Source organism: Pholis gunnellus (assembly GCF_910591455.1).
Source record: "Pholis gunnellus genome assembly, chromosome: 18".
NCBI classification, from domain to species: Eukaryota; Metazoa; Chordata; class Actinopteri; order Perciformes; family Pholidae; genus Pholis; species Pholis gunnellus.
Genome location: NC_136545.1, coordinates 8,281,548 through 8,300,802, shown reverse-complemented (window position 1 = coordinate 8,300,802; position 19,255 = coordinate 8,281,548). Strand labels below are relative to the sequence as shown.

The window sequence follows — 19,255 nt, the reverse complement described above, 5'->3', positions numbered from 1 at the left end:
TTAGTCGTCCGCTGTCGTCTTTTCTGGGAAGGTCAGAATAAAGGTATACAGGAGAGCAGAGCAGGGTTCGTGGTCAGTGGTTAGCTAATGGCTTCTGGCTAATGGAGGGGGCATTTAGCGGTGTTTAAACCTGATGTGGTTACAGTTGGGAAACTGATCCTTACACACAAACACACACTCTCACTCACACACGTACTACAGGTAGCTTATAGGGAAGCACCGATCGGTCTTTTTTTAGTCCCCTTACCGATACTTGGGCTTTGGGTATCGGCCGATTAGAGTACTGATCTGATACCAGTGTTTGATTAATGTGCTGTATGCCTCAACGTGTGGAAGTGACTGAGATCATTCGTTTATGTTTAAGGGCGCATCAGGATCGACTTAAAAATTGCTTTCCTATCTTTATAAATATAACAAATATAGATAATAGATATAAACTAAAAAATAATGAATCATACACCAGTAACCTGGTAAAAAAATCGAAATCAAAGAATATAGAATATAGTTCAATAGATGGACCACGTTGTCCCCGATATCCAATCCAGCTATTTGAATCACTTTCTGCTTTATATCTAATATCGGTGCATCCCCAGTAGCTTAGCCATACAAATGTGCTAAAGAATAGGGAAAATGTGCAGGCGAGAAGACGCAAATGTGCAATATCTGCAGCAACAAATAATCATCAAGGCTACAAGAATGTATGTAATGCAAGTTGATTAATTACAACTCCTCCGTTTCTCCCACAGGAACAGGACTCCAGCTACACTATTATAAAATCCAAGGAGACTGAGATGGTGGTGGAAGGCCTGAAGCCCTCTTCGGTCTACATCTTCCAGGTCAAACATTGGTTAAAAAAAACCAAATGAATAAAAAAAAAGGCATTGATGAATAATAAAAAGCACTTTAGTCTGAGATGAGAAGAGGTAAATTAGCAAGTAGATGGAAGTTGTTGAATCAAAGTTTCAAATGTGTAATACATTTTAATATATGTAAAAATAAGTATGGTGTGATTTTTACTGTTGATATATTTGCTTATGCTGCATTTTCAGGTGCGAGCCAGGACCTCAGCAGGCTATGGCGCATTTAGCCGACGTTTTGAATTCCAGACCAGCCCTTACTGTGAGTACACCAGAGAGGGAGCGCATGAGAGCATACAAGTTCAACTTGTACGAGACTACCACCTGCTTTTTTTTTTTTTGGAGTCTGCTTATACAGCAGGTGGCAGGTGGGCTTTTGTTTGTGTACTATTTGTGTCTAATCCCACCTCTTTTCCTTTTTGGCAGTAACCGCGACCAGTGAGCGTGCTCAAGCGTCGATAGTAGCGGTGGCCATCACGCTGGCTCTGGTCCTACTGGCGGTAGTCGCTGGATTCCTGCTCAGTGGACGGTAAGTCCTGAATACACACCTGAAGGAACACAGACACACTCATGATATGTGTCCACTAATCTCAAGATTGGCGGTTCGGGTGCTGTGAGTGTGAGTGTGATGAGCACGTTGGCCTCTGGGCTCTGCCGTCACTGTATGAATATGTGTGGGAACGGGTGAATGTTGACATGTAATGTCAAAGTGCGTCGAGTGGTCGTGAGGCTAGAAAGGTGCTAGATAAAATGCAAGTCCCTTTACCACCATTCTCCTGTGAGAATTCAGGTGATGAGCAGAACATGTTTGCATGCTTTAATTTAAAAAAAAACAACACATCATTTCTCTCAGTCTCTCTGAAAATGGCTGTATTCAACCTCTGTTTGAAGCGCTTTGATTTAGTGACTGTCTCCGAAAAAAACAGCCCAGTGTGCGTGTGATTCCTAAACGCTTCCGGGTCTTCCTCATCTGTGCCATCGCCATCTTCTCAGTATCACTACTGCAGCTGGGGACTCACTGTTTGTGTCAACTACACAGAGTTTAGCAGCACTGCTGACGGTAATGTTGTGACCTTATGGAAGTCCGGGAGGCTCGTTAAAAGGCACAGTGTCTTAATGCTGTCAATTCTCTGTGAATTTGGCGTTTTTGATACTTTCACAATATTCATATAGTGCCTAGACCTGCTTAATGATTAAAAAAAGACATACGGCTGTACATTTCACTTTATACAATATGGGACATTTAAATGCCATCAACTGTGCTGACCTAAATGTCTGTAGTGACACCCCTCATCCTCTCATCTTTGGAGCAAGCGGCATTATTGGACGATGAGACTAAACGTTGCTCACTTCGGGGAAATAATGGCGGATACATTTAACAAGCAAAGGACAATATGACGTCATTTATTCATTCTGATGAAAGAGGCTGCTCTGCGTGAAACCTCTAAATACACTTATTATCATTTTTTTTTACAAGCACAGCAGTCATGAACATTTCTCAACCTGCGGATCAACGTTGGCTTAGTCAGAGGTTATCCACTTGTCCTCCTCGGTCCTACTGCTGACTAACAAAAAATGAGCAATACCAAAACTAATTTGTGTCCCAGATATTTCTGTGTTGCAGAGCAGCATTATGGGATTAGATGCATGGCTTGAGGTTAGAGATTTGTAATAGGTCAGGAGGATTAAGGGTTTTAGGTTATAGCTTCAGCGATGATTCATACAAGCCAGTGGAATCTTCTCAATGTCTGGTGTCACAACTTTGCTCTGTTTTACATCAGCGTTTAGCAGTCTGTACATTACACACTGCATTAATGTTGTATCTGCAACCCTCCGGTCTCGTATGACCTTCACTTTACGGGGTCTTGTAATTGGTACAACCAATTTTCTGATTTCCTTTTCACACACGCACACACACACACACACGATACATGAATGCAAATACTGTGTATAGCAAGGGAAGCTTTCAAACACATGCAGAGCATGTAATCCCTGGCCTGCGTAAATGTATGCAGTGTTGAGAAGACATTCAGCCTATTGTTCTCATATGATCTTATGTCCATGAATGTTTTATTTGTCTGCAAAAGTTCATTGAACTCTTAGACTTTTTCCATCTTCGTAAACCTTATTTTGCTATGACATGTATCTATTTAAGTTAATTAACAACTAGTGTGTCCAAATGCCTTTACTGAACCATAATTAATACAGATGAGGGCAGTTTTACGAAGCTCCGAGTCTGAATTCATGTCGTTATTGGACAGAAAGATCAGACGGATAGACAGTGGGGGGCTCTGGTAATGTTCAAGGATTAAAGAGCAAATCGGAAGGAAACGGTGGTGATTTTGGGATGAGGATGGCTCTAGATTCGTGTGGGGGGGGAGAGATGGAGGAATGCCAAATTTCCCAGTGATGGATTTGGAACACAAGCGCCACAAACCCCCTCCAACCACTGTACCCCCCCCCCCCCCCCCCCCCCCCGTCTGCGTGATCCTCCAGACTACACGCACAGGCATAGACACAGCACACATGTGTAGACACACGGACATAACACGCGGATGCATGTACTGTACGCGTGGGTTAACACACGGATGCAGACATGTAGGAAGTTGGAGAGCCGGCTGGGCATGAGCGTGCTCAAACCCCTTGACTCAACAGATCCAGCAAACCAAGCCGCCTCGGGCAGACACGCATGTAGAAAACACACACACACACACACACACACACACACACACACACACACACACACACACACACACACACACTCTCAGACTCCCCTCCCCCAGACTGTCCAGCTGCGCGTACTGAACCCCTCCAGTCAAGCCTGGCTGTCCTATGGACATGACCCTTGTGTGTTGTGGGCTTTTTGTCTTCAAACTCCAGAAAACTCAGGCATCTAAAACATTCCGTTGAGTTTTGGTTTTACAAATACAATAAAGCGAATCAATGTATTTTCCTCTCATAAATTAGCATTTTAAATGTGTGTCTCTGTGTCCGTTTGGTCACTGTCATATGTTTGCGTGTGCGTTTGTGTGTGAGATCACGTTTATCAATCCTCCTGTCCTGTGTAATCTGGGTCATCTCTGATTATCTGTGATGCTGCTTGTCCAAATATTGAAACGCGGAAGCTTTGAGCGCAGACACAGATACACATCGGCACAACAAACAACTTAATACCGGTTTTGGCCTATACACCAGGGGATACACGGACGCAAGAGAGAAGGATATGATATGGATGCAGACAAAAGGCCGTGACTGAAGGAATTTCTCTTCTATTCCCTTCTTTTTTTCAGGCGACTTGATAAAAAATCTTTATTTTGTACGTAGCCTTTATCGAAAAAAGCTCAAGACTGCTCTCGCTCCTCTGCCAAACAAAAGTCAGAGTTGATCTGTTGACGATCAACTCTGATGGTATTGTTTGAAAACTGCAGTCCTTTGCTAATGTCTAAAAGGCTGGAAGTTTTCAGGATTTTCAGCAATACTTTTTTGAAAACCTTGAAATGTAAGTAAGCAGAACCTAGGAGGAAATAAAAAGCTTATCTTGCAGTTGGATCCAAGTGTGATCGTTGCCTTGTGTTGGCCAGGATTAGCTTTTTATGTGTCTGGGACATTTTATGGTATCGTTACTGGGATCTCTGTCTGGTACCCTTTTCTTCTCTCTGAGTGTAAATGCCACTGTTTGCGTTCTGTTTAGATAGACAGTAGATAATTTGTAAAAGGGCGTACAGCATTTTTCTCCTATACTATAAATTGAAAATGCATGTACTGTGTGACTGAAACTGAGGTGTTGTCATTGTTTTGTCAACCCCCTGTAGGTCATCAGTATGAACCATTTATACAAATATATGTTCAGGTTTTCTGCCTCGAAACGGCAGCATGAAATGCCGTGACATGTGCACATATCAAAGCTGTGGCATGACATTGACTCTGATGTGTTTGTGTGTCCTCCCTCTCAGGCGGTGTGGCTACAGTAAAGCAAAGCAGGATCCCGAAGAGGAGAAGATGCACTTCCACAACGGCCACAGTAAGTTAACAAAGCCCAAACTCACTCTCTCTGTGTGTGTGTGTGTGTGTGTGTGTGTGTGTGTGTGTGTGTGTGTGTGTGTGTGTGTGTGTGTGTGTGTGTGTGTGTGTGTGTGTGTGTGTGTGTGTGTGTGTGTGTTCATTCATTCACAGTGTCCACTACATGTACAGTAGAGGGTTCAGACTGCGGTCATGTCTGTATGAGTTTGTTCATCCCCGTAGGAGTGTGTGTGTGTGTACAGTTGACATTGGTTTGTACTAGGAGCTATTCTTTAAATGACACGGCTACGGACCAGCTCAGTGGCAGCCGTGTTGGCAGAGGACACACGAAAGCTATGACGATTTATAGGCCATGACAGCTTAATATAGTTGGCCACATTTTTGGCATCGCATCCTGCCATCCATCTGCTGGCATCAGAGCCGACCATGACGGGGTCATCAGCGCCGGAGAGCTCAGGAAAAAATACCAGTGTGCCATCACGGTTACATTGATTCATACTTAAAATTCATTTGAATTCAATTTAATATCACAGTATACACTTTCATGATAATACAGACCATTTTGTAGACATTTAGAAACTGACGAATCAATATACTACTCGGCATTGACAAAAAAAATCTTGTCCTCAATATTGCTGTAAAATTATCCTGCTCCTTGATTTGCAATATTGCCCGCGACAGCCTTATTACGTTTTACATTATGCATGCATGCATTCTGGATACAAGGCTGACTAAACGTTAGCGATGGTAAACGACGTCTAAATGGTAATGATGCCGGTGCTTGTGTGTCTGCAGTAAAGTTCCCGGGGGTGCGCACCTACATTGACCCCCTCACCTATGAGGATCCCAACCAGGCCGTGCATGAATTTGCCCAAGAGATTGATGTCTCGTTCATCTCCATAGAGAGGATCATCGGAGCTGGTGAGTCAACTCTGCGTGTGTGTGTGTGTGTGTGTGTGTGTGTGTCCATAGAGAGGATCATCGGAGCTGGTGAGTCAACTCTGTGTGTGTGTTTTTTTTATATTCACTCTTATTCCGAGCGGCAGTTTGGGGCTGATTTGGCCACAATAATGTCTCACAGAATACATTATGGTTCATTCTGAAGTGAACCTGTTCAGTCAAGCATTCTAAGGTAAAAATACCATCATCTTGTAACAGCTGAATTTAAACAATGCTGTATTCATAGACTGTATAGTTCGGCATTTCTGGCCATCTCCATCTTGGTTTTTGGCAGTGGCTGATTCCTTCTTTTTCAACCGGAAGTGATGCAAGAAGGTAGAGCTGAGAACAGCCGAACACTGAATAAGACATTTCAAGCCGACCAAAATGTCAACTTTCATAAACTGAAAAGTATTAAGACGAAAACAACTCCAGGACCAGACAACTCCGTGGTAGCGACTTGTCAATCACGAGGTAGCCACACCCTAAATCCTACCCTGCTTTGTGGTCTATTTTGAATATTATAAAATAAATATATTATTTTAAATGGGACCATCATTTACTAAATGAACAGCATGACGTATTAAAAATATTTGAAGCTATTAACGATTGAGACCATAAACTCCATAAAAATGTTTGCAATCTTTACTAAGGTAATAAATCAAGTGAGAAGTAGGGTCATTCATAGACTTCTATACAACCAAACGTATGTGTGTAACCAGAGGAGTTGCCCCGTGATGGCCATTAGAAAGAATCCATTTAAAAATCGGCATCGGCTTCACTTTTCAGACCCGGAGATAGTATTAAAACGCACTTAATAACCGTGATGATTCTGTCATGTTGTGTAAAATGTAACCATTTCATTACCTCTTAAATTGGGCGAAACATTTTTTATTCAACCTGCATAAACCTGTCACATTCATCATTGCACGCCGTTGTGTAGAAGCACGCTTCCACGCATACTCAATTAAGCCAAACGCTGCTAGAAAATGACAGCTTTGCGTGGCTATGAATGGTGTTTGTGTCCTGCTGACAAACATGTCTATTTGCAACATGTGTGAACCTCGCGTTCTAGCTGTGCAGCAACACTTCTTTTGGATTCTATGTATCTATCTGTAGTGATATTGAAAAAAAGAAAATGATTACAATTGGTGGAGGTTTTAACTAATAACTCTTCTTAGCATCAGCTATGAAAGGTTTGCTTCATCGTTGGACAAGACTTTTGCAGATCGAGGTGCGCCGAAATGTTAAGGCCACGGTTAAGCTCTGTCTCCTTGCCACAGGGGAATTTGGCGAGGTGTGCAGCGGACCGCTGAGGCTACCCGGGAAAAGAGAGATCCAGGTCGCCATCAAGACCTTGAAAGCAGGCTACACCGAGCAGCAGAGACGCGACTTCCTGTGGGAGGCGTCGATCATGGGCCAGTTCAACCATCCAAATATCATCCGTCTGGAGGGCGTGGTCACCAAGAGTGAGTCATCGCCATGTCTGTTTCGAGTCAGGCTTTGCAGAATCGCCCCGCAGGATTTAGAACATATGTCACAATGCAGATTACTGCGGCTTCTCGTGTGACAGTGGTACTGTGTGTAGATGTTTGGGAATCTCAAGCTAAACTCGTCAGACGCTGCCCTGATTTCTTCAGTCTATAAGCTGTACTTAGTCAGGGTTTTTCATCCGTCAGACCCAGCTGTTCTTCATCAGTCAGGTTTGGATGTGCTTCGACAGCGCCAGCTGTGCTTTACCCAAGCTCAGTTGTGCTTCGAGTTGTACTTCTGAAATGACCTTTTCTCTGACATACTGTTTATGCATTTATATAATGAATAGAGTAATAACAAAATGAAATGTAATCGATTTCAGAAAGCTCCAACATTGCCATTCTGAGTAGCTGAATCATCTGAAAAGACTACAAACTAAATATGTGCTATTATTTCCCTGCTGAAGTTATTTTCTCACATCTTGCTTCTCAGGCAAGCCGGTGATGATCATCACTGAGTACATGGAGAATGGATCACTGGACACTTTCCTCAAGGTAGGACAGAGGGGGGGACAAGGATTGTTAAGAGAGGGAAATCTAGGGAGAAGGGAGTGAAGGATGATGAGGCGATGGGAAGGAAGAGTAATATTTATAGACAGGAGATGGTGGATAAAGAGGAGGATGATGGGGAGTATAGAGGGTGGGAAAGAAGAGGAGGAGGGTGTGGAGAACCGCCGCTGATTCTCAAGAATCCATTTAAAATTAACCGTTTTCGCAGCATATTTGTGGTATATGAAAATGAAGTGGCGTCGGCTCTCAGACACAGATCTGTGTTGGTCTGCAGTGAGGTAATTGGCAAACGGGCACGGCTGGAGAGCCACCACTTGCGGATATGCCAAATTGGGAGGACAGTTATCGCAGGGGTGGGAACAAAACAACTAAAACGTTTAATCCTTTTGGAAAGAAAAATACATTTATGAAAGCTGTTTTCAGTGGCGATGGAAGCACCGCTGTGGGAGAATATGTCCACCAAAGCTATCATTATTCCAATTCAGTACCTCATCATTCGACACGTTCAAGCAGACATTAACTAGAGAAGAATATGTGATAGCCATGAATGTCTGTGTAAAGAATAAGCCCGTGTTGTGCAAGATGTGTGACTGTGAAGACGTTGGCAGGTGTCAAGGGGGAAGCAAAGTTACTTTGTCATATTCTGAGGGTGGCGGGAGCGTTCTTTCTCTAAAACACTTTAGGAAACGACAATGACTTGCACTGAATAGTCACAGGAGGCCGGTCTACATGGTGCCGACTTTGAAGTTACTCTATCATTTTCTTTGTTTACTAGCCCCGACTGCGAGACGGATCACTTTGCCAGAATATATGAAAGACATCTGAGCACTCGGGGCTGGAATCACGTCTGCTTTGTCTAGACAATTTGGACTTCACTGAGTGGAGAAGGTGGGCTTATAATGAAGGATGGCAAACCTCTGAATTAAGTGATCCCTCTCCAGAGAACTTAAGTCTATTCACTGGTTACAATGGCAAGATGCTCAGTTGGCGGACAAGGCTAAATCCTGCCTGGAAAAAATAAAAAGAAAGGCTAAACTCCCGCAGCAGATGGCTAATTGAGAGATGAGCGAAATAAGGTCACGTGATTGCATGATGGAAAATGGCATATTTCAGCGCTGCAATTATGGAAATTTGGGAAAGGTGAGGAATAATGTGGCGGGGTGCTGGAAAAACAATGCAGGCTGGGGAGACCGGAGCAAGATGTTCTCAACCGGAATGTGTGGATGCTGTGAGACAAAAGACAGAGGAAGGGATGCGCTGCAGGGCTGTAGTCAGTGGAAACCGCTGCCATGTGCGTCTCAGGGAGTGATGCTACTGGATAGCAAAGGGAGGCAGAGGAGCGGGCAGACCAGCAGGCGGAGCAGCCGGACAACCCTGTGAAGTAATTACATGGATGGCTGGTGTACTGAGGCTGGGTGGAAATGACACAGCCATGAGAGAAGCAGGGGCTGGACTGACTCCAAGATTAAGGGTCACAGCTATGGACAATGCGGTGTAAGGCTCATAAAGCTGAGGCTTAAACAGTCTGAGAGCGATCATTGGGAGAAAACAAAGGGGGACCCTGTTGGAAGGGCTTTCAATTTGATGGAAACAGCAGTTACAGTGCTATAATTTACAGTTTTTATCAGTATTTCATGAAGGCTCACGCCTTTATCTTAAGTGTTAGGCAGTCAGCCTTTTTTATTCTCTTTGGTAGAGAGTGAGTAGAGTGTTTACAGCACCAAAACAATTGCCTCAAGTGATGCCACTTGAGTCGGCGTCGGTTGGGGCTGAAGGCTACAAGTTTGAAAATGAAAATAATCTGGGTGTATGTAGAGCTGGGCGATAATTCAACATGATAATGTATCGGCTTTCAATGGAATCGTATCGTGGTGAAATATTACCTCGTGATACACAATGTTGTCTAAAATGAAAATAACAAGCGCATACTAACTTCATTTTTTTAAGAAAGTCTAATGTGAAAAGTTTCGGGGGAATAACATTTGAAGATTGTCATTTTGTTTGTTTGACACAATACAAAAATAGGTGTTACCCTGCCGTTATTTCATATAGACCTATAGTTATTGAATTACCAGAAAACATGTCATACTGTGATATATATATATATATATATATATATATATATATATATATATCTCAATGTACAGTATGAGATATATCGCCCAGCCTTGGGTGTGTGGAGATTGAATGAAGTGAGCCTGCCAAAACTCTGCAGCCCAAAGCTACATTATCTGAAACTAGCACAACACCCGCTTCTCTGACAAAACGACGCGAGCTGAGTTTCAATGTAGGTAATGCTGGCGCCACTGGTTTTGACAAGGAGGAAGAGGGCATGGAATGAAAAAAGACTGCATCGACTTTAAGACTTTTTTTTTTTTAAAAAGGTCTTTTTATGAGTAAATCAGGGTCATACTCTGTTATACTCTTTCGGGGAGCGACCATCCTGACCAGCATGCAAAGGTAGAGAAAAAAACCATTCTGTCCTTGGCAAAAAGTTCTTTGCCCCATCATCATTCTTCCTTGGTTATTAAAAAGACCTAATTATCAACCGTGGGTATGGAGTTTTAAAGGTCCCACAAGGGAAGGTTAAACCAGGGCTCGGAATGAGGAACGAGTGGCCGTGACTTGCTCGAGGGAGACGAGGCTTGGCTGGTGTCTGTACCCGAGGCAGTGTAAAACGTGGTGCGACTCTGACAGCAGGGCGGCACAAATCTCTGTGCAGGATTAGAGGAAGCCTTCATCATAGTTTGGGGTACAAAGGTGCACAGGTGATACCAAGCAGAGAGCGCAATGGCTATCACCATTGCCATGATGTGTAGGAAATTGTTATTATTAGAGATAAATTATTAGGAATTTATATTTCCCGGAAGGAGAACTGTAAATCCCCCACTGACTTAAAACTGTGAGTTAAAGTTGGATATGTAGCGCTGTGTATTCGTCGCGATACTATAACTTACGGTAATTGTGGCATTAATGGCTTTCATGCCGCAAGGCAACCTTTAAGCGGCCGTTAATAGAATGCTGAGCAGTCATTTTACAATGCAGAGGTCATATGTGTCCTCTGTCTTACGCCTCTTTATATTATTTAGCAAGTTGACCTGATTTTGCAGGCTACACGCGGAAAGATGTAAATGATAAAAAATGCTCTGCATTGAAGCACATAGTTTCACTACATTAGTCTTTTTAATATCAAACCATGTGATGAGCATTACAGAACTAGTGCAGGAATCCAATGCAGTGTAGACGCTATAGACGCACTGCGTTGACTACATGCTACGTAACTGAAAGTGCATACAGAGCATCCGGTTTCAACAGCATTTATATTGACGTTTACTGGCAGGCAGTGAACCAAATCATAGATGATTTTGTTTAAGTGGATTTGCAACATGATTTTAAATGCATCATGTGATATTTCCCCATGTTTTCCCCCCTCTGAATGTTATCTGTTCCCTGTTCTCAGAGCCAAATATCAAGTCTTTTTCTTCTTTGTCCCTTCTTCTTTTTTTTCAGAAAAACGATGGTCAGTTTACTGTGATCCAGCTGGTTGGTATGCTGCGTGGCATTGCGTCTGGGATGAGGTACACAGCGACGCAAACAAACCTCTATTACAGCACACATCATGAGGGCACAGTTTAGATTTAATCCTCCAATTTTTATTGATAAATGCAGATACCTGTCAGATATGGGCTACGTCCACCGGGACCTCGCGGCTCGTAACATCCTGGTCAACAGTAACCTCGTGTGTAAAGTGTCTGATTTCGGCCTGTCCCGAGTCCTGGAAGATGACCCCGAGGCGGCGTACACCACACGGGTAAGACTGGGCATTTTTCTATAGAGCTGCAACTATCTTGTATTTTCACTGTCACTTATGGTTTCAAGTATTCAAGGGTAAGATGCTGGTCACATCAAACTTTGGATTAAGTTGAAAACTCTTACATAAGAATCTTGATCGAACCGAATACACACACACACGCACACACACACGCACACGCATACATACAGGCGGCAGCAGGTTTTAAATTGAGCTGTGTGTCCCGGACTGAGTAGCGTCCTGTCAGCCAGAGACTGGCTGCTTCCTGCAGGAGGAGGACCAATTAGTACTCAGCACAGTCTCTGCAACACTCAATTAGCACCGAGTCTTGCTGCCTTAGCGCCATCTATCCTGTCACTCACCTCTCCCTGCCAGGCTACATCTCTTCTCTCTCTCTCTGTCTCTCGCTGTCTCTCCCCCTGACAGCAGTGAGAATAACTTCATTCACACCCTTCAAATAATCAGACCCTGAGACATCCCGCTGCTGTGTTCATCAATACTGCATCAAGCTAATTTCACTACTCATCAGCCGAAAAACACATTCTCCTGTGGAACTCAGCAGTCGTCCTGTGAACTTTTCTATCTTTGCAATGAAAACGCGATAATGAAGCTGAGGAAAACGAGCAGAAGAATGTCAAGGCCCCCCAACAGTTAGGACGGGGGATTTGTTGAAGAAAATCAAACTTGGTATCATGATCGTGTTCATTAGTGTAATTGTACGTTGGACCACATGCGGCACAAGTGTCTCAATTAAGGTCTGTTCTTTGTTTCCATCCTCGGAATTTTGAATGCCTGCAGCTGTATTTATACACAAAAGAAGGTGATTTGAACAAGTGTGGCACTGAGCTGTTGGCGATGCAAGTCTTGTTTATGTTTATGTTAAGCGCCACAATGAGTTGAAGTCACAGTTCGAAACTTAGTTTCATTTTAAATCCTTAAATCTGGTGAATGTTCTTGCATGTTGTCACAGGGCGGGAAGATCCCTATTCGCTGGACGGCTCCGGAGGCGATCGCGTACAGGAAGTTCACCTCGGCCAGCGACGTGTGGAGTTACGGGATTGTCATGTGGGAAGTGATGTCATACGGAGAGAGGCCATACTGGGAGATGTCCAATCAAGATGTGAGTTTGACGTGACGTCGTCTTGGAACATGTTTGTGCGAATGCTACACGCTTTTTTGTCAGTTTTAAGTTGTCTTGTTTTAAACTAGTCACCCTGCAGTTTAATCAGCAAGTGGAAAGTTTTCAACCTTTTGTATAGAAGCCATGAAATGGCTAATACAACTGAAAAAACAATCTCAATGTCCATTTAGTAGTTGTTCTGGCGCTTTCAATAATATCACATGGTCTTCGTCAGCAGAGTTTGCCCAGTATTTTTGTTTTCTTCTATTAAATAACACAATACATCTCGTTTGTTTTAATCTGTAGAAATTAAATGGCAATTTGCTGTTTTACGGGGGGGGGGGGGGTGTTATGTGTCGGACGGTTTCTTGGCCGCAACCAATAACTTCCTGGAGTATGGTTGCCTGGCAACTGCCCAGAGCCAAGAAAAAGTCTGGAAGTTAACAAATGAGATATACCATGATGATTAGTGACTTTTAGCAGTGCTGGTCAGCAGATTTGTTGCCATTTGACAGAGCCCCGCTTGCCGTTTCCCCCTGTCTCCTGGCTGTAGCTTTGTATTTACCAGGTTGCTATGAGAGTGGTATCGATCTTCACATCTAACTCTCCGCCAGAAGGCAAATAAGCGTTTCCCAAAATGTCAGACTTTTGCTTGAAGGAAATTGGAAGCGGCAGTTAAGAAAAACTGCTGTTTCAGCTGCTCAACTGCAAGTTCCAAGGTCAAGAATCAACTTTGAACCTAAACTGGGACAGTCTTTCTCGACCTTGGGGTTGCTTCATATCTTAAGACTGATCATGATAGATTTCTGATGACATGCATATTGATATTAGTTTCATATTTATCAAGAATACATTTTAAGAAAATGCCCCTTATGCTGTTTTAGAGCACAAAATACTTATTTTTTTCTTGTGAACTTGGGACTTGTGTATAATACAGACAGCGATGAAGACGTAAAGGGAGAAAAAGACGAAAAGGTGAAACACGTTTCCTGTCCAACGAGGTTGAAATAAGGAGGTTCTGTGCAGGAACCTATTAATACGAATCTATTTCTGCAAAGTGTGGACAATGAGAATGAATAGCTTCAATGGAAACACACAGAGGGAGACATTGCGGGATGTAGCGAAAGGCGTGCGTAAGCAAAAGAGTGAAACAGGTGAATACACATGGAGGTGCAGAGCTAAGCAGAAAAACGTGGCAGGGAAAACAGCAGACTGTACACTCACTTAGGCTATCTATATAGCTCACATTTGGCCCAAAGGTTTTTCGAACACTTGTAAACAAAACGCAGCAATTCTGGACATATTTGGCCAAATGAAAATGAATTGTTGTGGTATAGCGCAGTTAGCTCTACTCAGCAAGTACCCAAATGACCTTTGTGTGTCTGCGCATCAGAGAGGAGACGGAGAGAAGAAGCGGGTGAGGAAAAGAGGAAGGGAGGCCAGCACCTACATTATAGTGCAGCCCGGAAGACATTTTAATGAGAAAGACCTGCCTTAGTGTCGCATGCCGATGAGTGCAAATGTTGCCTCAGACGCCGCACACGCGCAACCATTTCCCACCCACAGACACACACACACACACACACACACCATATGCGCGCACAGCCCTCCAGTGACCTCTTCATCCCCTGCTTCAGCCCCCTCCCTCCCTCCTTTTGGTTATTAGGCTGTCTGTCTCAGAGAAGTCTAGAGAGGGGGGAGAGGAGAGGAAGATGAGAGGAGAGGGGAAGACGTTTGATGTTTAATTGAAAGCGTTATGCTGGATTTTCTCTGATCTGCGCCAGAAAGTGCAGGCTCTCGCACTCCTCTTTCTCTAAGCTCTCTCCTTCTGTTTCCCATTTCTACCCCTCTCCTCCTCGCTGCTTCCTCTCGTTTGTCTCTCCGAAATGTGAACTCCATCAGTATTCTTCTTTAATTCTCGTTCCGCCCGCTCTTTATTTCGCCCGCCTCGGCCTCTCATGTTCCCCTCCTCGGATCTTTTCCTCCCCGCCAGTCAGCCATGTGTAGCTCCTCGCCCCTCCTCAACGAACGGCAACGATTCGATGCCGCGCTCCTATCTCACGCTTTGGTGCGAGCGTGCGTTCGTGCGCGCACGTTTATTGGAGTGCTATCACGTCTGTGTTTTGTACGAATTTGACTCGAGCAAAGGCAAATCAATTCCCTCCAGTGTCTTGCACTGGCAGAACTAGGCTGAAAACTCCACACTGCTTTCCACTGCAGGGTCTAGCGGAGAGAGCCAGGGTTTATTTATTATTCATCTAATTCAATCCCCCCCCCACCCCCCCCAAAAAAAAAGAAACAGCGTCTTGTTACTTGCGGAAATTATTAACTGGGCCGTGCAGCGTATCAAATACACAAATTCTGTTTTTATGATGTATTGCTTTGTTGATCCTCGCAGGGGAGGGGAGGGGGGGGGGGTTCGTTTTTCGCTTGCTAACTTCATGGAGGTTTTGAGTGCGGGGTCAGATAGAGAGCAGAGCATCCCTGGAGCAAACATCTGGGTTCAGGAATTTGCTCCGGAGATTTCAAATTGAAAGTGACATTACTTCTGCTGAAGTTTGTCGCAGTCCTGCTGTGAAAAGGTAATTACAGGTCCAGGCGTCAAACAAGTTGTGTCTTCTTCTTCAGACTCTGCCCATGCAGTAGATGTCTCACATTTACCGTCTCTCTTTCTCAAACCTTTTCTCTTTAAATGTGTCTCATTTAAAAGCTGGTCTGGCGGGTGCATGTTGCATCATCATATTATCTCATTACTCCCTGTTAAAATACTAATAATAGACAGCTGTTCGGTCATCATTGATTACTGTGCGGGTCCAAATTCTGTCACCTCTTCTCTGAAGTCCAGAGTCTTTTGAACAAGCTTGTAAACTGATCAGCATATTTTAATATGAATCAAGATTCAGGCACTGCATCGCTTAGATTCTGATTGCCAAAGGCCAGGTCTGACAGTGCGAGGAAGTGTTTTTTGCCGCTCATGCCATCAAACTGTTCAATGCTCAGGATATGTCGGCTGGTGACCAGCCTTCCATATAATACTTCTGGGTGGTGATGATCCTGTTTTGACCATTGACAACTGGATGGGTGATGACGGCTGGAGATTTAGTGCTTTTCTGTCAGTGCTGTACATTGAAAAAGTCAAGCTAAAGATGCTATACACAAGATTGGGAGGATTTCTATCGCTTCTCAATGGCTCTCACCCTGGTGACTGTTGAGCCGCCGGCTTGCAGCTAACGTTGCTAAGAGCCCTCGCGGTGCAAACTACAGCCAAAGTGCTGCTGCAGCCGCCGTATGAGAGCAGTGCAGAGCGGCTGCCATCAACTAACCAGTGGAGCACGACCGGCTATCTCAACAAAGCAAAGAGAAGCTCGGATAACCACACACACAGTGGGAGAGGGCCTTTATTCACTACTTAGGTAGACATTACTCCACCATATCTTAACTTATACAATAATTCTTTGCTGCTCTGGACATTACGTTTTGCACCTTTTTAAAGTCACTGTTTGGATGGGAGGATTGAGACTTACATGGGAGGTTTCACTGTTATGGCTGGTCGCCACTGCGACTCCTAAACCCAATGGACAGCCTTTGTAAACTGGGTGTTACTCTCTCACTCATCTCACTTTTTTTTCTAACCGCTATTTGTCTTTCTCCATCCCTGCAGGTAATAAAGGCAGTAGAGGAGAGCTATAGGTTGCCGGGTCCCATGGACTGCCCTGAGGCTCTATATCACCTCATGATGGACTGTTGGCAGCGAGAACGCAGCAACCGCCCCAAGTTTGATGAGATTGTCTGTCTGCTAGACAAACTCATTCGCAATCCCAGCTCATTAAAAAAACTGGTCAACTCCTCACACAGGTACGAATTCACAGCGCAAAACACTGTTGTTTTCTTTTTTTTATTATTATTCTGAAGGCCAACAGCAGGCCAATTGTTACCCTGATATATGAATAAGATATCCTTTCCGTGCTAAATTTGAATATATTCAATACTTTTCAATAATTGATTTTCACACCTACTGCTTGTAAGGCTACTAAATGTAATTTTGTGTTCACTTTTTCAGGTAGAGATGTATGTCGGTTATTTAATCACGAAAATGCATTTAGTTTTAATTGACCTAATCATTCTTAAGTGACTTAAACCGAGCTCTGCAGGCTAATAGACTCGTCACCATTCAGATGAAATAGAAATGGAGTCTTTATTGAAGTCTTGTGTCGCTGCATAATTAAATCAGGACGGACATAGTAGCTAACTGCTGCATGCCTGCAAAGTAGACGAGAGGAAATAAATGAAAGTGGCTCGGTTTTCCGAAAACCGCACATTAGTCTGAATTGTATTCAGTGGGGTATCTTTTGATTATCGTAACATTTGAATATTCAATTAGTATTTCACCACTATGCGCATGCATTGCATTAGTGTATAATGGCATGAAACGGCTATCAGTGCTGGGAAGCAGACATTTAGTCAGACACCCACATTACCTGATTTTCTTCGCGGATATAATGAAATAATGGGAAATCTGTCCGTGTACACGCACACACACAGACACACTTACAAACACATTGCAGGAACACAGTTAATAAATCAGTGGCATACCTAATAGCCCATGCAATAAAATATGCCAGTTAGCCAGATTAAAGGGACGCCACATAACGCTCTTGTTCTAGCGACAGCGTGGAGAATACGGTTAGCTTGCATGAACATGTCTGTTTGAAAGCATGGCGAGTGAGCTGAATGAGAAGGCGCTTTGAGTGGACAGCAATTTTGAGCTTTGCGTGATGATGCAGAAATAGCATAACGAAGCCTCGCTGGTGACTGTCATGACATTTGAGCTCAAAATGTAGTCGATTGCACAGTAAAATCCCACTCCTTAATATTTCTTATACTTTTGTGCTTTCATTCGATGACTGTCTTACTCATTCTTTTTATTGTGTCTTCATCTTCACGTGCACCAGGGTTTCCAACCTGTTAGTGGAGCATGCCAGTGTAGAAGGGAACTGCAGCACTCTGAGCCAGACCGTAGGGGAATGGCTCGACTCCATCAAGATGGGTCGTTACACTGAGCTCTTCATGGAAGGAGGTTACTCTTCACTGGAGACGGTGACTCAGATGACATCAGAGTAAGGTCACTTCCACACACTCGCAAACATAAAAAAAGTACCAGAATGTTTAGCCATGCAGATGGTTGTGGTTTTATTTTTAGATTTCTGCAAAATTGTATAAAAGAAAATGTATAAATAAATACTAGTCCTCATTGTCACTCTTTAAAGTAAAAAATGACATGATCCAGACTTAAATGACAACTAACCCTGACTATCAAATGCTCAATACAGCACATACAAAACAACTCATTTTTAATTTATACTTTTTTTTACAATGTACAAAATGTTGTGAAGGTCGAAACTAAGTGAGGATGCAGGATCTAGGTTGCAAGTCTGCTAAAAAGTTCTAAAACGCATGCACCCGTTACAGAACTGAGAGCGTCTATAAAGATAGATATAGCTACAAAACAACTAATTTGTCAGTATGACATGTGAATGGATAAACTACCATATCAGTATAATGAAGTTTAATAAATAGAATAATTAAGTTAAGTTTAAGTACAGTGTTTTTTGTTGTTTTTTTATCACTTGCATCATATATTTCTTTATTTGTTCGCAGGCTGCTTGATAACGTGGGCCTGTTGTTTCTGTGCTGTTTTTCAGGGATTTGCGAAGAGTAGGAGTGAGCCTTGCTGGACATCAAAAAAAAATCATCACTAGTATTCAAGAGATGAGAGTCCATATGAACAACACCAACTCTACTGTAAACATCTGATGGATATGTACAGGCATGCACACACACACACACACACAAATGCTCACATATGAACACACACACAATTTATGGACCTAGTATTTGACGAAAAGACTTGCTGTTGGACCTAGAGCGGCTTAGCACTTTCTGAGGACAAAGAAGCCCAGTGTATATGGATCTAAACTGGAGGATCCACATGTTTGTGGTTCTTGTGTGTGGAGTTTGCTTTTGGTGTCGTTGGGGATTTTTTTTGACATTGCAGCACTAAAACCAAACTGAACTGAGCTGAGTGGTGCTACATGAAGGAAAGACGATGGTGAGCGAAACTGAACTGAAGTGAAGAGTTTTCATTCGAATTATTCCATTTGTGTGAATCTTGCGGATTGTGATACCTCTGTGCACTGTTTGGATTCTTTCAGATCCAACGTGAAACACAGACCACAGATCTGGCTCTGAGAGCAGCCAGCATTTTCTGGCTGTATCACAAATACATGGGGTTTCACGCAGCGGGCTAAAAAAGTAACTTTTTCAGCCCGTCTCAGGTGATCTGAACCCGGCGGATCTGAACAGTTTCTGTGGCAATTTTCTCTGGAAGTACGGTTCCATCACGAGTCATTGAACTGAACACCATTCTCAGGCGGGGGGGGGGGGGGAAGTAATAATGGACCAAGAA

At 43.4% G+C, this 19,255-nt stretch overlaps 1 protein-coding gene across 1 annotated transcript in view; it reads left to right on the top strand.

Annotated features, from left to right (window-relative positions):
• epha5 (EPH receptor A5) overlaps positions 1-18,603 on the top strand; it is a gene marked incomplete at both ends in the record, with an annotated part of 54,281 nt that extends 35,678 nt beyond the window's left edge. Inside the window, 13 exons of the mRNA XM_079178862.1 lie at positions 747-836; positions 1,050-1,119; positions 1,284-1,386; positions 4,811-4,878; positions 5,673-5,798; positions 7,100-7,285; positions 7,782-7,843; positions 11,369-11,436; positions 11,528-11,669; positions 12,640-12,789; positions 16,451-16,644; positions 17,742-17,906; positions 18,492-18,603. Of these exons, the coding sequence (XP_079034988.1) occupies positions 747-836; positions 1,050-1,119; positions 1,284-1,386; positions 4,811-4,878; positions 5,673-5,798; positions 7,100-7,285; positions 7,782-7,843; positions 11,369-11,436; positions 11,528-11,669; positions 12,640-12,789; positions 16,451-16,644; positions 17,742-17,906; positions 18,492-18,603 (1,536 nt within the window). The remainder of the gene's footprint in view (positions 1-746; positions 837-1,049; positions 1,120-1,283; positions 1,387-4,810; positions 4,879-5,672; positions 5,799-7,099; positions 7,286-7,781; positions 7,844-11,368; positions 11,437-11,527; positions 11,670-12,639; positions 12,790-16,450; positions 16,645-17,741; positions 17,907-18,491) is intronic.
• Between the last annotated feature and the right edge of the window lie 652 nt (positions 18,604-19,255).